This window comes from Salmo salar, chromosome ssa04 (genome assembly GCF_905237065.1).
Source record: "Salmo salar chromosome ssa04, Ssal_v3.1, whole genome shotgun sequence".
Classification (NCBI taxonomy): domain Eukaryota; kingdom Metazoa; phylum Chordata; class Actinopteri; order Salmoniformes; family Salmonidae; genus Salmo; species Salmo salar.
Window position 1 is genome coordinate 80811033 of NC_059445.1, and position 20066 is coordinate 80831098.

Below are 20066 nucleotides of genomic sequence, written 5' to 3' on the forward strand. Positions count from 1 at the left end.
ACTACCTGGCATGATGACTCCTTGCTGTCCCCAGTCCACCTGACCGTGCTGCTGCTCCAGTTTCAACTGTTCTGCCTGTGGCTATGGAACCCTGACCTGTTCACCGGACGTGCTACCTGTCCCAAACCTTCTGTTTTCAACTCTCTAGAGACAGCAGGAGTGGCAATGATTGGCTATGAAAAGCCAACTGACATTTACTCCTGAGGTGCTGACCTGTTGCACCCTCGACAACTACTGTGATTATTATTATTTGACCATGCTGGTCATTTATGAACATTTGAACATCTTGGCCATGTTCTGTTATAATCTCCACCCGACACAGCAAGAAGAGGACTGGCCACCCCTCATAGCCTGGTCTTTCTAGGGAGTTTTTCCTAGCCACCGTGCTTCAACATGTCACGGCTGTGATAAGGAGCGGACCAAGATGCAGCGTTTGTGTTCCACATATTTATTTTAACCGTGAAACGTGATGCAATACATAAATACTTTAACTAACAAAAACAACAAACCGTGACGCAGAGAGGATTACACACTACTCACAAGATAATCACCCACAAACAACATGAAGAAACACCCCTACTAAATATGACCTCCAATTAGAGGCAACGAGGACCAGCTGCCTCCAATTTGAGGTCAACCCAATAAACCCCAACATAGAAATAGACAAACTAGAACTACAACATAGAAATAGAAAACAGAACACAAAAACACATCAACACCCCCTGTCACGCCCTGACCACTCAACCATAGAAAATAACAACTTATTATGGTCAGGACGTGACAGTACCCCCGACCCCCCCCAAAGGTGCAGACTCCGAATGCAAACACAACAAAATAAATAAATAACCCCCCGCCCCCCCAAAAAAAACACATAGGGAGGGTAGGGTGGCTGAAAAATGTCTATGGCGGCGGCTCAGGTTCCGGCCGTACTACCCCCACCGCCCGCTGATCCCCCCGCTTCTGTTTGTCCGGAGGAACCAGATCATGGATCATCGTCGGAGGCTTCGGACCGCCAACCGCCGCTGAAGACTCTGGGCTAAAAGCCGCCACTGAAGACGCTGGGTTGCAGACCACTGCTGAAGGCTCTGGGTTGCAGACCACCGCTGAAGGCTCTGGGTTGCAGACCGCCGCTGAAGGCTCTGGGTTGCAGACCGCTGCTGAAGGCTCTGGGTTGCAGACCGCTGCTGAAGGCTCTGGGTTGCAGACCGCCGCTGAAGGCTCTGGGTTGCAGACCGCCGCTGAAGGCTCTGGGTTGCAGACCGCCGCTGAAGGCTCTGGGTTGGAGAGCATCGCTGGAGGCTCCTGGCTGAGGAGCGTCGTTGGGGGCCGAGTGCTCACAGCAGGCACTGGCTGTACCGGGTTATGGATGCACACTGGAGGGAGAGTGCGTGGAGCAGGAATCGGTCTCACCGGACTGGGAAGACGCACTAATGGCCGAGTGCTCACAGCAGGCACTGGCTGTACCGGGTTATGGATGCGCACTGGAGGCCTGATGCGTGGGACTGGCATAGGAGGCGCAAGACTAGTAACACGCACCTCAGGGCGAGTGCGGGGAGCAGGAACAGGATGTACTGGACTGGGCAGGCGCACTGGAGGCCTGATGCGTGGGGCTGGCTTAGGAGGCGCCAGACTAGTAACATGCACCTCAGGGCTAGTGCGGGGAGCAGGAACAGGATGCCCCGGACTGGTTAGGCGCACTGGAGGCCTGATGCGTGGGACTGGCATTGGAGGCGCCAGACTAGTAACACGCACCTCAGGGCTAGTGCGAGGAGGAGGCACAGGACGTACTGGGCTCCGGAGGCACACCGGAGGTCTGGAGTTTAGAGCTGGCACACCCCGTCCTGGCTGAATGGTGATTTGCGCCAAGCAAGGGCGGAGCGCCAGCACAGGACGAACTGGGCTGTGCTGGTGAAAGGGGGGTACCGTGCGTAGAGCAGGCGCAGGATAACCTGGACCGAAGAGACGCACTGGAGACCAGATACGCTGAACCGGCACACATCTACCTGGCTGACGGACAACTCTCGCATGGCAACGGTGAGGAGCTTGCACCGAGCGCACCGGGCTGTGAGTGCGCACTGGCGACACAGTGCGCACCACCGCATAACAAGGTGCTTGCTCGGTCACTCGCTCCCCACGGTAAGCACAGGGAGTTGGCTCAGGTCTTAAAACCACCCCAGCAAATCTGCCCGTGTGCCCCCCCCCAAAAAAAATGTTGAGTGCTGCCTCTCGTGCTTCCTTCGTTGGGCTAGCTCCTCGTAATGTCGCCGTTCCTCCCTCGCTGTCTCCACCTGCTTCCATGGCAGGGTCTTGTCCCCTGCCATTACCTCCTCCCATGTCCAGGACGTCCTCCATTCCATCCTTTCCCTGGCCCAGGATCCATTGCTCCTCCTGGGCACGCTGCTTAATCCAATCCTCCTGCTGCTCCCTTCCACGCTGCTTGGTCCTTCGGTGGTGGGTGATTCTGTCACGGCTGTGATAAGGAGCGGACCAAGATGCAGCGTTTGTGTTCCACATATTTATTTTAACCGTGAAACGTGATGCAATACATAAATACTTTAACTAACAAAAACAACAAACCGTGACGCAGAGAGGATTACACACTACTCACAAGATAATCACCCACAAACAACATGAAGAAACACCCCTACTAAATATGACCTCCAATTAGAGGCAACGAGGACCAGCTGCCTCCAATTTGAGGTCAACACAATAAACCCCAACATAGAAATGGACAAACTAGAACTACAACATAGAAATAGAAAACAGAACACAAAAACACATCAACACCCCCTGTCATGCCCTGACCACTCTACCATAGAAAATAACAACTTATTATGGTCAGGATGTGACACAACACCTGCATTGCTTGCTGTTTGGGGTTTTAGGCTGGGTTTCTGAACAGCACTTTGAGATATCAGCTGATGCAAGAAGGGCTATATAAATACATTTGATTTGATTTGATTTGTTGTTTCTCTGTAATACTAGCAACCAATTAGGCTTGGAGTTGGCTTCAGCTAGTCAGCTACATAAATTCCCAATCTCATAACTAACTACCAAGCTATTTCAGGCTTTCAATCAAGTTAAAGTAGCTTGTCTAACTATCTTAGCTGTCATGCCTGCTGGCAAGGTTGCTAAACTTTAGAGAATACTAAAATCTCTTTAATTATTGGTTTATGATGCTATATACCAGTGTGGCAGTTGTACTAAACTCCTAAGGCTTAAAAGTTCATTATTAATTAAATTGATAATTGAACAGGTAATGAGGTATGCTTAGATAACCTACGCAAAATGTTGTAACTTTTTTTTTATATAGAATTAGGCATAATAATTATGTCTCTAGATTGCAGGCAAAAGCTGTTTCAGGTGTTTGAAAAATTCTAAATTCTCTGACTTCCAAAAGGGGCAAAGCCCCCCGTCCGACCACCCCACCCTCTATCGTGCCCCCTCTAATATAATGGGTGCATAATTCATGGGAATTTATAACTAATGGGCAACTTTGTAGGGGTTGATACATTTTTCTTCAGGGAAAATCAAGTCTGAAATTTCAAAATGGAAATTACAGACATCAGAAGCCTTTTCAAACCTCAAATACCAAGGTTATTATAGTAAACTAAAACTGAAACTAATACAAAAACTGAAATAAAATAATTAACAAACCTGTTTGAAAAAGTAAAACTATACTGAAACAATTATATTTGACTCCAAAACGAACTAAAATAAAAACCCTCATGAATTATGTTCAATTTTAGTTTTTTTCCTAAACTTTGGGAAAAAATCTAATGGGGTTTTCAACTGAGTTTTGGGGGTATTTTCAAACTACTGAATCTGGTGTGTAAATGCTGCCAGTAGAGAGTGATGTTTCAAATAGGGCTATCTTGTGCATCACTATCACTAGCTAAACCGGGATAAAACAGCTAGGCAGCTAACTTGATTCTTCTCACAAGTTAAAAGGCATTGGATTGGTGTAAACCCCTATACATCACTGGTGTAAACATGGGCGAGAGAGAGAGTTTCCTTCAACCATATTTTTGCACCAGTCTTTTAAATCCAAGTCACATTGAGATTGACTTTATTATTTAAACCTAACCTAACCTGTGATCTGACCCATCACTGTATGTATTGCTGCCCCCCAGTTGTAAGAAGTGAAATCTCCCCCCAATAAACAAAAACACTATACAGCACAATGTCTCCTATCCTCCCAGGTATGCTTTACTGTATGTCCCTACCGCTATAAATGAAACTAAAAACGCATTAGAAATATTTGTATACAACTATAACTAAATAAAAACTAGCAATTCAGGTCTAAAAAAAAATGATTTAAAAAAATGTTTTTTTACATATTAAAACACATATCTATTATAACCTTGATACAGACCTAGTCAGTTAATGTGCTGCATTCCCCCTCTAGCTCACATCACTACAGAGGTCTGGAATATTGCCACCAGCCATACTATGTATAGCCAAAGACTTAAAGAGGTCATATACTTTAACAGTTTACGCTGAGCAGACTGAAGAAACAGACAGGATATCTGAACAACCTAGCACTCCAGAGACCAGCTGTCCTCGTCATGTCCTCTCTGGCCTTGGTCCTGTTCCTGTCGGCAAATTCTATCAAGCTAATGAGATATCTGTCACATACAATCAACACAGAAACACCCTAAAACCAACCTATTCCACATACAGAGGGATAAATGCCCAAGTGTGACAGCACTTTATTTCTAAATAACCCAGAGCTGCTAATAGTTGCTACAGGGCCTGCAGCTGGTCCTAGATTCAAACACGATGCCTCACAATCTGTAGGTGCTATGTGATTCAGAACCTTTAGTGAGTGTTCTAATAACAACAACAACAATAACAATAATAATAACAATAACAGCAACAATAATAATATTAACAATAATAATAATAATAATAATAATAACAATAATAAAAACAATAGCAATAACAACAATAATAATAACAATAACAACAACAATAATAATAATAACAATAACAACAATAATAGTAGCAATAATAATAATAATAATAATAATAACAATAATAATAATAATAATAATACCTATAACATGTATAATAACAATAACAACAATAATAATAACAATAATAACGATAACAATAATAATAATAACAACAACAATCATAATAACAATAATAATAATAACAATAACAACAATACTACTACTACTACTACTACTAATAATAATAATAATAATACAAATACTACTCCTACTACTAATAATAATACATTGTATATAGCAGATGCCATTCAGGACACTCAAGGACACCTTTCATTAAAAGGCAGTGCGTGGAGAAAGACTGTCAGGAATGACTGTTAGTTATAAAGCCCCTGGGAAGGAGGGAAGGGGAGATGGAGAGAGGCTTCCTGTTCTCCATGTGTATAATATAAACCCTGCTATCATCACGCAGGCTCTTGTGGGGCTGTGGTTGAGTGACATGACTGGGACATCTGGCCTGGCTGCATGTCACCATTGTGAAGGAGGTGACATGAGTTGGGAGGATGACCACAAGCAATCTCTGACCGATGAAACACACTGGACAACCTGGCACAAGAATGACGTGCTACTAGTGTGGGTCAGTGAATAGGGGCCGGACTGAATTTATTTGTGCATGTCTCTTACTGCTGGAATGCATAGTCCTACGCATGTATTGAAAAAAAACACTGTTCCCCCCCCCCAAAAAAATACAAGGCTCCTATATGCTCAAACTGTTACCATATGCTCAAACTGAGAAAGACTGACTGTATACAGGCAAATTGGAATTGCACTTGTGAAGGATTAGACCAGATGTCCTCTTCATGTGAATCCTACACACGCACGCACACACACACACACACAAACACGCGTGCACACACACACACACACACACACACACACACACACACACACACACACACACACACACACACACACACACACACACACACACACATTCATATTCATAATTTGACAACATGCTCACTTTGTTTTATCCAGACATATTGTGCATGAATTCCCTTGGACCTCGTGAGTTACCACAATCAATTGCTTTTATAGGCATAAACAATGAGGTGCCTTTGTTTAGAATCAATGTAAAAATGCTGCTGCTGCACCAGCCACATGTCAGTCATTCATCAATACTCTAGCCACACCTTTAGGCAGGAGGCAATGATTTTTATTTTTATTTCACCTTTATTTAACAAGGTAGGCTAGTTGAGAACAAGTTCTCATTTACAACTGCGACCTGGCCAAGATAAAGCAAAGCAGTGCGACAAAAACAACAACACAGAGTTACACATAAACAAACGTACAGTCAATAACACAATAGAAAAATCTATGTACAGTGTGTTGAAAATGTAGAAGAGTAGTGAGGTAGGTAATAAATAGGCCCTAGAGGTGAAAATAAATAGAATTTAGCATTAATACTGGAGTGATAGATGTGCAGATGATGAAGTGCAAGTAGAGATACTGGGGTGTAAAAGAGCAAGAGGATAAATAACAATATGGGGATGAGGTAGTTGGGTGGGCTATATCCAGACTGGCTGTGTACAGGTACAGTGATCGGTAAGGTGCTCAGACAGCTGATGCTTAAAGTTAGAGAGGGAGATATAAGACTCCAGCTTCAGAGATTTTTGCAATATGTTCCAGTCATTGGCAGCAGAGAACTGGAAGGAAAGGCGGCCAAAGGAAGTGTTGGCTTTGGTGATGACCAGTGCAATATACCTACTGGAGAGCATGCTACGCGAATGTATGGCACACAATAGAGAGACAGTAGTCTGAGACTAACAATAATACAAATCACCCAAACTATAGGAGCAGGCCAGGAGGTTAAGGCCACACAGTATCTATGCCTGGAGTGCAGCACATGTGCACTGTAGAGGGCAACAACATGTATCCTTCGATGCCTTTACCCTTGAGGGATGGGCCGTGCCATGCCCACTGCTCTCCCCAGCTGGACAACACCACAGGCTCCCGCTGGACAACACCACAGGCGCCGGCTGGACAACACCACAGGCTCTAGCTGGACAACACCACAGGCTCCCGCTGGACAACACCACAGGCTCCGCTGGACAACACCACAGGCTCCCGCTGGACAACACCACAGCCTCCCGCTGGACAACACCACAGGCTCCCGCTGGACAACACCACAGGCTCCCGCTGGACAACACCTCAGGCTCCCACTGGAAAACACCACAGGCTCTGGCTGGACAACACCACAGCCTCCCGCTGGACAACACCACAGGCTCCCGCTGGACAAAACCACAGCCTCCCGCTGGACAACACCACAGGCTCCCGCCGGACAACACCACAGCCTCCCGCTGGACAACACTACAGGCTCCCGCTGAACAACAGCACAGGCTCTGACTGGACAACACCACAGGCTCTAGCTGGACAACACCACAGGCTCCCGCTGGACAACACCACAGGCTCCCGCTGGACAACACCTCAGGCTCCCACTGGAAAACACCACAGGCTCTGGCTGGACAACACCACAGCCTCCCGCTGGACAACACCACAGGCTCCCGCTGGACAAAACCACAGGCTCTGGCTGGACAACACCACAGCCTCCCCCTGGACAGCACCACAGCCTCCCGCTGGACAACACCACAGGCTCCCGCTGGACAACACCACAGGCTCTGACTGGACAACACCACAGCCTCCCGCTGGACAACACCACAGGCTCCCGCCGGACAACACCACAGCCTCCCGCTGGACAACACTACAGGCTCCCGCTGAACAACACCACAGGCTCTGACTGGACAACACCACAGCCTCCCGCTGGACAACACCACAGGCTCCCGCCGGACAACACCACAGGCTCCCGCTGGACAACACCACAGGCTCCCGCTGGAGAACACCACAGGCTCTGGGCTGGACAACACAGGCTCTAGCTGGACAACACCACAGGCTCCCCCTGGACAACACTCACAGCCTCCCGCTGGACAACACCACAGCCTCCCGTTGGACAACACCACAGGCTCCCCCTGGACAGCACCACAGCCTCCCGCTGGACAACACCACAGGCTCCCGCCGGACAACACCACAGCCTCCCGCTGGACAACACTACAGGCTCCCGCTGAACAACACCACAGGCTCTGACTGGACAACACCACAGGCTCTAGCTGGACAACACCACAGGCTCCCGCTGGACAACACCACAGGCTCCCGCTGGACAACACCTCAGGCTCCCACTGGAAAACACCACAGGCTCTGGCTGGACAACACCACAGCCTCCCGCTGGACAACACCACAGGCTCCCGCTGGACAAAACCACAGGCTCTGGCTGGACAACACCAGAAGCCTCCCCCTGGACAGCACCACAGCCTCCCGCTGGACACACCACAGGCTCCCGCTGGACAACACCACAGGCTCTGACTGGACAACACCACAGCCTCCCGCTGGACAACACCACATGCTCCCGCCGGACAACACCACAGCCTCCCGCTGGACAACACTACAGGCTCCCGCTGAACAACACCACAGGCTCTGACTGGACAACACCACAGCCTCCCGCTGGACAACACCACAGGCTCCCGCCGGAAAACACCACAGGCTCCCGCTGGACAACACCACAGGCTCCCGCTGGAGAACACCACAGGCTCTGGCTGGACAACACAGGCTCTAGCTGGACAACACCACAGGCTCCCGCTGGACAACGTCACAGCCTCCCGCTGGACAACACCACAGCCTCCCGTTGGACAACACCACAGGCTCCCCCTGGACAGCACCACAGCCTCCCGCTGGACAACACCACAGGCTCCCGCTGGACAACACCACAGTCTCCGGCTGGACAACACCACAGGCTCCCGCTGGACAACACCACAGCCTCCCGCTGGACAACACCACAGGCTCCCGCTGGACAACACCACAGCCTCCCGCTGGACAACACCACAGCCTCCCGCTGGACAACACCACAGGCTCCCGCTGGACAACACCACAGGCCCCCGCTGGACAACACCACAGGCCCCCGCTGGACAACACCACAGGCTCCCGCTGGACAACACCACAGCCTCCCGCTGGACAACACCACAGGCTCCCGCTGGACAACACCACAGCCTCCCGCTGGACAACACCACAGCCTCCCGCTGGACAACACCACAGGCTCCCCCTGGACAGCACCACAGCCTCCCGCTGGACAACACCACAGGCTCCCGCTGGACAACACCACAGGCTCCGGCTGGACAACACCACAGGCTCGCGCTGGACAACACCACAGCCTCCCGCTGGACAACACCACAGGCTCCCGCTGGACAACACCACAGGCTCCCGCTGGACAACACCACAGCCTCCCGCTGGACAACACCACAGGCTCCCGCTGGACAACACCACAGGCCCCCGCTGGACAACACCACAGGCCCCCGCTGGACAACACCACAGGCTCCCGCTGGACAACACCACAGCCTCCCGCTGGACAACACCACAGGCTCCCGCTGGACAACACCACAGGCTCCCGCTGGACAACACCACAGTCTCCCACTGGACAACACCACAGGCTCTGGCTGGACAACACCACAGGCTCCCGCTGGACAACACCACAGGCTCCCGCTGGACAACACCACAGGCTCCCGCTGGACAACACCACAGGCTCTGGCTCCTGATCAAGAATGCTGCTCCCACAGAATCACATTCTTGTCATTTTCTACCAACTGACAACCCACTTGGAACACAGTGGTTGAATTAACATTGTTTCAATGTGATTTGTCAACGTATTGTGACGTGGAATCAACGAGGAAAACAAAAGTTATCAACCAGTACTGTTTTCATCTCATTTCAACCTGTGTTTTAAACATTGAAATTAGGGTAAATCTTCAACTTAAATAGATTGATTTAACCTGACTATCGGGTTGTTACATCAATCTAATGTCAACACAATCATCAGAACTATGTATAAGTTCAAAATTCATTGAACATTTCACATAGAAACGTCAATAATCTTTTTCATCCTATATTCAATATACAGTATTTTGGGTGACTGAAATTATGTTGAATTTCATATTTGATTAAACATATGTTATTTACCTTGTTTCAATTTTGATATTAAAATGGTATGTTTGAATCAACATCATTGTTCCAACATCATGCCATAAATAAAGAGGTATATTGAAATCAAATCTCAAGCCACAGTCCAACAATTACTTCCTGAACACTGACTCCTACTGGTATAAAGAGGGGTAATGCACTGCAGTGAGAATACCTCTACCATACAGATATAATAGTACCTCTACATACACTGCTTAGCTTTGGGAACAAGGGAAAGGGGGATACCTAGTCAGTTGTACAACGGAATGCCTTCAACTGAAATGTGTCTTCTGCATTTTATATATATATATTTTTTTTTTTATTTAACCTTTATTTAACTAGGCAAATCAGTTAAGAACAAATTATTATTTACAATGAAGGCCTACCAAAAGACAAAGGCCTCCTGCGGGGACGGGGGCTGGGATAAAAAAAAAAACAATAAATACAATAAATACAATATAAATATAGGACAAAACACACATCACAACAAGAGAGACAACACAACACTACATAAAGATAGACCTAAGATAACACCATAGCAAGGCAGCAACACATGACAACAACATGGTAGCAACACAGCATGGTAGCAACACAACATAACAACAACATGGTAGCAACACAACATGGTAGCAGCACAACATGACAACAACATGGCAGCAACACAACATGGTAGCAGCACAAAACATGGTACAAACATTATTGGTTACAGACAACAGCACAAAGGGCAAGAAGGTAGAGACGACAATACATCACACAAACCAGCCACAACTGTCTGTAAGAGTGTCCATGATTGAGTCTTTGAATGAAGAGATTGAGATAAAACTGTCCAGTTTGAGTGTTTGTTGCAGCTCGTTCCAGTCGCTACCTGCAGCGAACTGAAAAGAGGAGCGACACAGGGATGTGTGTGCTTTGGGGACCTTTATCAGAATGTGACTGGCAGAACCCAACCCCTCTGAATCAGAGGTGCGGGGGGTTGCCTTAATCGACATCCGCGTCTTCGGCGCCCGGGGAACAGTCAGCTGTGTTCAACAACGTTAAACACGGGTCAGCTTCCATACTCCTTTGCACAGACTACCTTAATAATATTGAAATTTGAAAGTAACGCCTAACTTTTCTTACACAAGCTGTATGTGAAAGTACATTCGGAGTGAGGTTGGGTTTATGTAAGTTACATTGACATCTGATTTTCCCAGAGGACACCATCATTTCAACGTGAAACTAGGTATACTATCATTGGTCCAGTGTGTGCCCAGTGGGAATGTCTTGCCACAACCTTTTGAGGCTGGCTATCCCCTTGATATGGTAATCTAAAGCATTATAGGCCTAAAAATAGAATTCCTTTGTGTGATTACAACCACAGGAGAACACTTGTACTGCTTCTGCTAAACACTGGCAATCCCCTTCCTACTTAAATTGATTTTTGACAACTGAACTCCCCTTTCACTCTACACCAGAGTTAATTCCACATATTCACTACTCTTAACTGAAGAAAATAATCTGTTTAGTTATGATACAATGAATAATAGATTAAATGGGTTTGTTGAGGCAAGGCCCCGCTAAACGATTCTCATAAAAGGCACAAGCTCCATAGAGACAGCAACATCACTTATATGCAACCGTCTCAAGCTACAGTATATCAGGGCAATCACACAGGCTTTCTTGTGTATTTCACACACACACTTACACGTTGCCCTTTAACATGACAGTCTGTCTACCTGTGTCTTTTCACCCCTGCCATGAGGGAAAACAGGTGTGTACTGTAAACATGCTGTTCCCCACGTCCACCACACACACACACATGCTGTAAGCTACAGGTCAGTTTCTCCTATAGCCTGAAAGACTTGGCTTCAACTTAGTGATAGCACTACACCATGTATATATAATTGGGGATAATCCAACTGGAATGGTTTCTTGCCAAGGTGGAGGCACTCAGTTAGCTGCTCCAATGTCACTCATCAAAGTCAACTTATCTCACAGGAAGCAAACGGATGACACCAAGCTCAATCTTTTTTTGGGGGGTTTGCCCAACATTGTGTGACATGATGTATTTTTATGCAAACACAAAACAAATGACTAGAAAGTACCCCCCGGCAAATATTTCCATTCTTCGCTCAACCAATCTGTAAATTGCTGATAAGGAGAATATTGGCGCTAACATAGAAAGTTGGAATCAAAATGAAACATGCCTCGCAACCAACAGCACATTGGACATGTATGAGTTTGTTGCCTTCATTTTAATTATCCTCAATGGCAGATTAAGGTAATGTTTTTTCTTCACTGGAGGGCATTGTGACTAATACCTCAATTTGCATAAAGAATCCAGTGACGTGTCTGTTTAGCAGTTCATCCAGTGATAGAACACCAACAGTGACATGTCTGTTTAGCAGTTCATCCAGTGATAGAACATCAACAGTGACATGTCTGTTTAGCAGTTCATCCAGTGATAGAACACCAACAGTGACATGTCTGTTTAGCAGTTCATCCAGTGATAGAACACCAACAGTGACATGTCTGTTTAGCAGTTCATCCAGTGATAGAACACCAACAGTGACATGTCTGTTTAGCAGTTCATCCAGTGATAGAACACCAACAGTGACATGTCTGTTTAGCAGTTCATCCAGTGATAGAACACTAACAGTGACATGTCTGTTTAGCAGTTCATCCAGTGATAGAACACCAACAGTGACATGTCTGTTTAGTAGTTCATCCAGTGATAGAACACCAACAGTGACATGTCTGTTTAGCAGTTCATCCAGTGATAGAACACCAACAGTGACATGTCTGTTTAGTAGTTCATCCAGTGATAAAACACCAGCTGATGCACACATTAAGAGTGCATGCCCAGATTCTCATTAAAACCACAGTCAGTTGTTTCTTAGGAAACTTCTTCATTCAATGAGAATTATCTACCAGTACAATGTGTAATTCCACAAACAAATACTCCAGCACTGATAAACCATATTCCATTCAACATTATCCATCTTTATCTGTTTGTGCCTCCAAAACGATTGATAATTCTAGACACCATTGATTACTGAACTACAGTAGTACATTCAATCATTGAACCAGGTTTCTCAACCTTCTCTGGCAAAGGGAAACCAGTCTTTTGAATAAACAGTCAAATGTGACACCCTTAAAAACAGAAATGAGGGAGCAGACTGGGTGATTGCAGAAGAGTAAGATGGCATTACATTAACATTAAGTTGGCTTGGGGGAATGTCGGGTTTGTCTAGAAAGAGAATCATGTCCCTGTTGAACTGCAGTGCCTCTCTCTCCCTAACCTCCCTCCATTTCTCTCTCTCTCTTCCTCCCTCCCGCAATTTCTCTCTCTCCCTCCATTTTCTCTCTCTCTCGCCCTCCATTTCTCTCTCTCTCCCTCCCTCCATTTCTCTCTCTCCCTCCCTCTTTTTCTCTCTCTCTTCCTCCCTCCATTTCTGTCTCTCTCCCTCCCTCCATCCCTCCATCCCTCTATTTCTCTCTCTATCCCTCCATCCCTCTCTCCCTCTCCCCCTCCCTCAATTTCTCCCTTCCTCCCTGCCTCCATTTCTCTCTCTCCCTCCATTTCTCTCTCTCTCTCTCTCTCTCTCCTTCTCTCCCTCCATTTCTCTCTCTCTCTCCCTCTCTCCATTTCTCTCTCTATCTTCCTCCTTCCCTCCCTTTCTCTCTCTCCCTCCCTCCCTCCATTTCTCTCTCTCGCCCTCCCTCCACTTCTCCCCCCTCCCTCCATTTCTCTCCCTCCCTCCCTCCCTCCCTCCCTCCCTCCCTCCCTCCCTCCATTTCTCTCTCTCTCTCTCTCTCCCTCCCTCCCTCTATTTCTCTCTCTCTCTCCCTCCCTCCATTTCTCTCTCTCTCCCTCCCTCCATTTCTCTCTCTCTCCCTCCCTCCATTTCTCCCCCTCCCTCCATTTCTCCCCCCTCCCTCCCTCCATTTCTCTCTCTCCCTCCCTCCATTTCTCTCTATCTCTCCCTCCCTCCATTTCTCTCTCTCTCTCTCTCTCTCTCTCTCTGTATGAGAGTGAGACATGCAGCACTTGGTTTTACTGGACTAGAAGACACTGTAACTATCAGCACTTATTTAGTCTTAGCCCCAACACTGCCCTCTATAGGCGTGATGTCAGGATACACATTATGGCTTCAACCAAAGCGCCAAAGTGCCAAGTCTAGGTCCAAGAGGCTTCTAAACAGCTTCTACCCGCAAGCCATAAGACTCCAGAACGCCTAATCAAATGGCTACCCAGACTATTTGCATTTCCCCCCTCTTTACACCACTGTTACTCTCTGTTGTTACTACTCTCTACATGTAAATCTTACCTCAACTGGTGCCCCCGCATATTGACTCTGTACTGGTACCCCCTGTACATAGACTTGCTATTGTTATTTTACTGCTGCTCAGGTGGGACCATTCTAGCCAATGAGAGGGCAGATAGGCATGTGAACAACAGTTCCATTATAGCATCTGTGACAGCATGGCCAGCGCCATTGAGGCTATCTCCATTTTAAAGTAGTAAATGTTCTTCTTCTTCATTGGCTGATTGCTCCCAACTTATAAGAATCCCCACACAGTTGACTACTATTAAATGGTGGAAGCCCTCAATGGCAATGTCCATGCTAAAACGGATCATATCCATGATGAGTCTTCTATCTATCTCTATGACAACAGCCACAACTCCAATATAAAGTTTTCATTTCAGAGTTGCTGAAATGCTGCGTGTGTCCACTTAAATCAGTGCATTTGTAACAACCAAACCATTACGAAACTTATTTTCGATCAAATAAGCCTCACGTAGAAAATGAGCAGTTACATTTTTGTTGGCCAAATTCGACACTCTCTCATTGACCTCCATACAAATATTACTCACTTTGTGGGGTTCTTTTTTTTTCCGTGAACAGATTTTGGGTGGAGTAAAACCTCTTGCTTCGTCTCTCGCGTCACCTCTTCCTCTCTGCTTCAACCTATACATCTCCTTATTGGTGGCATTTAGGTGGCTAGAAAGGCCGCACTGGAGCCATCAAGTGTTGATGGAAATGTTTAAGTCTTTAAGGATTATTGGTACCGACTTGTAGCTATGTGGGACACCTCAGGTCATTTGTGGCACAAGAAACTGTCCATTGTTCACTAACTGCATTTGCCATGTGTCTCAGAGCTCTCTACCAGGTGAGTGATGCTGTGCTGCCTGGGAGAAGCAGGAAGCTGTGTCTGCATTTTCTGAGACCCTGGCTGTAGACGGCTGTGACTGTGTGTGTGTGTGACGCATGCAGACACATTAGCCTGAATAACCACATACATTCCACATGAATCCTTCAACTTGGTAGGCAGCCAATGGTGTCTCTGAGTCCTTGGTAGCCTAGTTAATGGTCCCAATATATTCATTGGATGTTATTATTGTTCTACTATATACAGTTATTATTGTAACTGTTAATATGACTCTCCGTACCTTGTCATTCCTCCCACTCACCCTGGGCAACTCAATTAGTTTTTTAATGATGATGGTTGCTATATTACGGTAACATAACCATCTGTCTAAAGTAAATACGACAATATCTTACTGATGACAAAAAAAGGTTTCTTGTGAATTATTTGCTTACTTTAGAAATATAATTGTATTGCCAAGCCACTTTAGTGTTCTAAAGACAAAATCATCATTGGCCCCCATTGAGAATGCCTGGGGCAGCACAGTCAGAATGCCTGGGAAGCACAGTCAGAATGCCTGGGGCAGCACAGTCACAATGCCTGGTGCAGCACAGTCACAATATCTGGGGCAGCACAGTCAGAATGCCTGGGGCAGCACAGTCAGAATGCCTGGGGCAGCACAGTCACAATGCCTGGGGCAGCACAGTCAGAATGCCTGGGGCAGCACAGTCACAATGCCTGGGGCAGCACAGTCAGAATGCTTGGGGCAGCACAGTCAGAATGCCTGGGGCAGCACAGTCAGAATGCCTGGGGCAGCACAGTCAGAATGCCTGGGAAGCACAGTCAGAATGCCTGGGGCAGCACAGTCAGAATGCCTGGGAAGCACAGTCAGAATGCCTGGGGCAGCACAGTCACAATGCCTGGTGCAGCACAGTCACAATATCTGGGGCAGCACAGTCAGAATGCCTGGGGCAGCACAGTCAGAATGCCTGGGGCAGCACAGTCACAATGCCTGGGGCAGCACAGTCAGAATGCCTGGGGCAGCACAGTCACAATGCCTGGGGCAGCACAGTCAGAATGCTTGGGGCAGCACAGTCAGAATGCCTGGGGCAGCACAGTCAGAATGCCTGGGGCAGCACAGTCAGAATGGGAGTCAGTCGTGCTGATAACGTCCATAACAATGGAGTGAGGAGTCTGTGAAACCCATGAATAGGTTGCCCCCCTGTCTGATACAGCCAAGGAAGTATGATGTTGCTCATGACTATGATCCATTGTGTTGTCTGAAGAAGAAAATAAATCAAAAACACTGAATTGCTAAGGTCATTTACAGATTGTCTGCGTCTTTTTAAATCAACTGATGAAACACTGCTATTCCTTCCTAATGCAAATCCTGATGTCATAAGCGGCTCACACTAATGTCTAGAATGAGGAGGCATTGACAGGAACAACACTGAATCACTGAGCTCCTTTAATAAGGGCCCAGGGCCCGGTTGCATAAAATACCTTAAGTTCATTTCCCCCTTATCTTTTCCCTTAAAGTTTCCTTAACTCTTAAGTAGGTTGCACAAAAGTGAATTTCTTAAGAGAGAGAACAGCCAATCAGGATACATTCAAAAACCAAATCAACACTGACTGGTCACTGTGTCTAAAGCAAGTCATAAAACTCATCCAATCATAATATAATATCTCCAGGAGATGAGAGGTGAGGACCCAGGATCAGAATACCAAGTCTTCAATTGCAAGCCGCCTCTTTCACCTGTCAATTGAAATTACGAATCCACAGAAAAATGTCCGTACCGTTGGGTTTGCTGTCTGTGTGCAATTTTCATGTTTCCTCCCACATTCCATCTTCCACTTTCTCATTGCAAGGTTACAATTATTGGAAGCTTGCGGGAAGTCATTGAGTGCCTGGAATGCGTTTATTCTATGTTACTCAATTGAGACACATAGGAAATGTAGTCAATTTGATACGTCAAGTTTTTCAGATAATCTTCACATTGGCATAATTATGGTTCCCTAAACGTGCTATTTAACATAATTTCCACAAAATGACGCTGATACAGCTCAACTCCCCCTGTTGATTCACATGTTTCATGACTGCTACGATCAATAAAATAAAATCTCTCCGTGGTTTTTTGGTGCCTAAAATACCCATTATTGCCCAACTGGGATGCGTTTTGATCAGCGCTATCTTATAGACGACATGAAAGTCAAAAAGTAACTGCATGACGCCAACAGATGGTGCCTTAAAATGTTCTAATCTTTTAGAAAACTGCATATTCCTGGAAATGAGTGCCTAGACAGGATCATTTCCTACTGTACCTCCAAAATCATTATGACAGAATGTTAGAGAAGAGGTTACTGACACTATCGTTGACATTTAGTAAAGCAACAGATGTTAATGCAATGGAGACGGCATTTGAACACCTCGAACACTGTCATCAAAGTGAAAACACTATTCAGTGCAATTACAAATAACTGCAGTCAGTTAGTCAATTACAAAGAACAAACCATTCACTAAACCCTAAATCTCAACTAAATCTTGTAATGAATAATGTGTAAATTGAGGAAGTTGAGGAGACTCAGCTGCTTGTAGTAACCCTGGATTGGGGCGGCAGGTAGCCTAGTGGTTAGAGTGTTGGGCGAGTAACCAAAAGGTTGCTAGATCGAATCCCAGAGCTGACAAGGTAAACGTCTGTTGTTCTGCCCCTGAACAAGGCAGTTTAACCCACTGTTCCCGGGTAGGCCGTCATTGTTAATAAGAATTTGTTCTTAACTGACTTGACTAGTTAAATCAATTCTAAACTGACATGGTCTAAACATATTGAGTGACGTTCTGCTTTCTTGACATCTCTATCAACAAAACAAGTCCTACAGGTCCTAGTTCTGTTGCACGTGGACTACTGACCAGTTATATGGTCAAGTGCCACAAAGAGGGACAGTTGTCCCAGAAAAGAGCAGCATGGAGAGATGACATGCATGTCAATATCTCATGGCTCAAAGTAGAGGAGAGATTGACTGCATCACTACTTGTCTTTGTGAGAGGCACTGACATGTTGAAAAACATAGAGCTGTCTAGCACACAGCTCACACACCCACAAGACATGCCACAAGGGGTCTCTTCACAATCCCCAAGTCCAGAACAGACTCTGGAAAACGCACAGTACTACACAGAGCCATGACTACAAACTCTATTTCACATCAATTAACTCATGAAAGCAGTAAAATCAGATTTTTTTTTTAAACGGTTAAAACTACACCTTATGGAACAACGAGGACTAGGAAGAGACACACACGCATACGCACGCTAGCACACACACATTAGCACACACACTCTACACACGTACATTGTAATATTGTTGTACGGTGGTATTATACATGTTGTATTGTAGATATGTTGTGGTATAGTAATGTTATATGTACTGTACTGTTTTATTTTTTGTTTAGTGTGTGATGTAAGTGCCTTAATGTGTTTGGACCCTAGGAAGAGTAGCTGATTGGGATCCCTAATAAATACAAATTTAAAAAATGCCAGATGCCTTAATTTGAGCCAGTTTCACACAACAGGAAAATAAACGTGCAGCAACAGTTAATGTGAATTGTTATGTAGATTATAATGAATGGACATTTTTTGTAGAGGTTTGGGCAAATGAGGTCTGAAATTTGAAAGTGGAAATGATTATGCAAAAGGATTCTAACCTCGTTTAACCTCGAATACACTACACGTTTGCGTTTCCTGCTATGCAGGAAAATTCCTGCAAAAACAGGATGATCAAATTAAGATATGGCATCTGTACATGTGCTGTTCATTAAGGGAGATAAAGGCTAAACTCACATGCATATGTCATAGCAAAGCTGCTTGCTGTGTCGACCATGTCCACTTGTGGTACCAGTTTGGGGATATCCTGGTGATGAGAGAGTGCAAACCGAAAAACCTCATATTCGTGGGAGGCGTTTGGGAACAATCCCCCTGTGTGCAAGACAAAGGCCATCATTGAAAAGGGTTCACATCAACTGTCATCAAACAACGAATATTTTAACGTAGCCTATTACAAAATAAAACGAATGGGGACTGTCTTGCAACTTTGGAATTACGCAGCAGTTTAGATGTCAAACTGACAGGACGCAGTAGTGATATAATAAGCATTCCGTGTTGATAATACTCACCTATATTTATATTACTTGGGAAACTTGAACCAGAGCAAAACCCAACACAAAAACTAACAAAGGCCAAGGTAAGTCTTCGCTGCATATTTCCTTTTGCATTGGCGACGAAAAAATAAACAAATTCCAAATAAAGGTCTGCTTCTGTTGCCCACAAAGCCACTCACAATGCATTCATAGTTGTAGTAGACTAACTGAATTCGCAGAGCTTGAGTCACAACCGCTCTCTCCCTACCCTGGCGCTCTCTCTCTCGCTGTCTGCGGTGCGCGCAGAGCTAAAGATAATGACGGTGTCAATACACAAGCAGACGGAGCCCTACCTACTTTAGATACAAACTGCGGAGCTACGATTATGTCAGCATTAAATCGGAGCTCATGATGGTTTTCTGAACATTCTGTCACCGTATTCACACAGTATCGTATGAGAATTACGCTTAGATAAATCGTTACAGATCTGGGAATGCCCAAATCCCCTTGCCCAGACTGTGTTAATAAACCAGTAGTGGAGTTGCCAAGACGTTCACGGCATAATGATTGTGCAAGCAGCTCATTACCGGTTTATGATTGGTCGCAAATGGCAACCTAAATCGATTAGTTAATTACATTTTATGTTGACAAATATAGTGAAAATAATGACACATATAGTTAACTAGTTAATTACATCGTATGTACACAAGTATAGTGAAAACAATGACACATATAGGTAACTATTTTATGACACATACATATGTTATTATTAGGTTACAGAACACAAAT

General features: G+C 45.8%; 1 protein-coding gene across 3 annotated transcripts in view; it reads right to left on the bottom strand.

Moving 5' to 3' along the window:
* gria1b (glutamate receptor, ionotropic, AMPA 1b) overlaps nt 1–19796 on the bottom strand; it is a 100449-nt gene extending 80653 nt beyond the window's left edge. For 2 of the 3 annotated variants that reach the window (XM_014198174.2, XM_014198173.2), the window contains exons 1-2: nt 19314–19788; nt 18982–19116 (exon numbers count right to left, since the gene is read on the bottom strand). In XM_014198174.2, coding sequence (XP_014053649.1) covers nt 18982–19116; nt 19314–19398 — 220 coding nt within the window. In that variant the 5' untranslated portion in view covers nt 19399–19788. Of the gene's footprint in view, nt 1–18981; nt 19117–19313 lie in introns of all 3 variants that reach the window. The other variant, XM_014198175.2, reaches the window with a different exon arrangement.
* Between the last annotated feature and the right edge of the window lie 270 nt (nt 19797–20066).